Consider the following 1,424-nt stretch of genomic DNA (forward strand, 5'->3'; position numbering starts at 1 on the left):
TAATCCGACCCGTACGCTTTGCATAGCAGTGTGTCAAAAAGATTTTTTTGAGAAATACTGAAAGTTTCAAAGAGATCTTCGTACTAAAAGTATTTTAAAGTGTGAAGAATAAAACCCCAGGGCGTACGGATAGGCTTAATTAAGTACAGCTTTCCAGCAGATAGACCCCGACCCCGCCCTTTCCAAAACAATAAACAAACTATTCTATACCCCCACACCGTTATGTTTTAAAGTTTTTCTCGACGACCTAAATTTCTAACGTCTGTTTCTCTCCTCTACAGGTTGTTCTCTGTCCTTGGCGGCAAAATGGAGCTACGTCGGACAATCAGGTGAGTAGAAGAACCGATTGGTCACCACAGGAGATAATTGTTAGTCTTTTCTCGTTACTCATCTGTTCAGGTTTTCTGTTAGGTAAGAGTTCTGCGGCGCTCGCAACTGCATAAATTCATACGAGTGCGCGGAAATAAGGTGGTCGTTTTCATGTTGGTTCATAGCATGGCTTAATGGTTTTACTCAAAATAGTTGAAGTATCAATTGTAAGAAAAATAGCTTTAAAAACAGCAATTCATATGATAAAAAACCCACTAATCATATCTTTGAATAAGACCGATGTTATCAATAAAAATCAAGAATTCTATTTAGCTCAATGATAGTGAACAAATCTTTCAAATTCGAAAATTCAAAATTATCCCCCCCCCCCAGTCTGTCTCAAGTCCGCACATACTATTAGTATGTTCAAGTTCTCTAAATAAGTTATATAAGAAAGTAACAAACATAAAATCGGAGGAGAGATAAGGACGACAGATATTTGATAGGAAAGAAGAAGCAAACCACACCAAGGCACCAGCCAACCAACCACATACAAATCCATGGATTCCCACACACACACACACACACACACACACACACACACACACACACACAAACACACATACATACACATACACACTCATCTGAACGCTTCCCTCTTTGAAATGACCAACTCAGGATCTTGAGAATATTATGTTTATTTGAATGAAATACAAAATCTGTAGACAACTTGATCACAGTGCACACTTCAACATCACAACGGGCATGTAGAATGAGATTCAGTGGCTTGATTGTAAAACTTAGATAACATAAACAATAAAGAAAAATAATGCAACAAAATGGAACAAGCATATCATCGGAAAGGAAAACTATAATATTGCTTTAAGTAAACCTAAGTCTATTTTGTCTGCATGATGCTACTTATGGGGAAAATCTAAACACTTCATCGGTAACCACTCAGTTTTTGTTGTTTGTTTTGTTTTTTGTAAAGTGTTTTACGGCGCTCGCAACTGCATAGGTCATATGAGCGCGCGCGACACACCTAATATTTTCAGTTGGTAGGAAATTTTGAATTTTGCCCGGGTGGCGGCCGAAGCCTACTCTTATCGATTTTA

General features: G+C 38.0%; 1 protein-coding gene across 1 annotated transcript in view; it reads left to right on the forward strand.

Annotated features, from left to right (window-relative positions):
• Positions 1-281: 281 nt before the first annotated feature.
• LOC101859432 (carbonic anhydrase 6) overlaps positions 282-1,424 on the forward strand; it is a gene marked incomplete at its 5' end in the record, with an annotated part of 13,091 nt that continues 11,948 nt past the window's right edge. Inside the window, 1 exon segment of the mRNA XM_005106661.2 lies at positions 282-329. Coding sequence (XP_005106718.2) covers positions 282-329 — 48 coding nt within the window.

Source organism: Aplysia californica, unplaced genomic scaffold, assembly GCF_000002075.1.
Source record: "Aplysia californica isolate F4 #8 unplaced genomic scaffold, AplCal3.0 scaffold00548, whole genome shotgun sequence".
NCBI lineage: Eukaryota > Metazoa > Mollusca > Gastropoda > Aplysiida > Aplysiidae > Aplysia > Aplysia californica.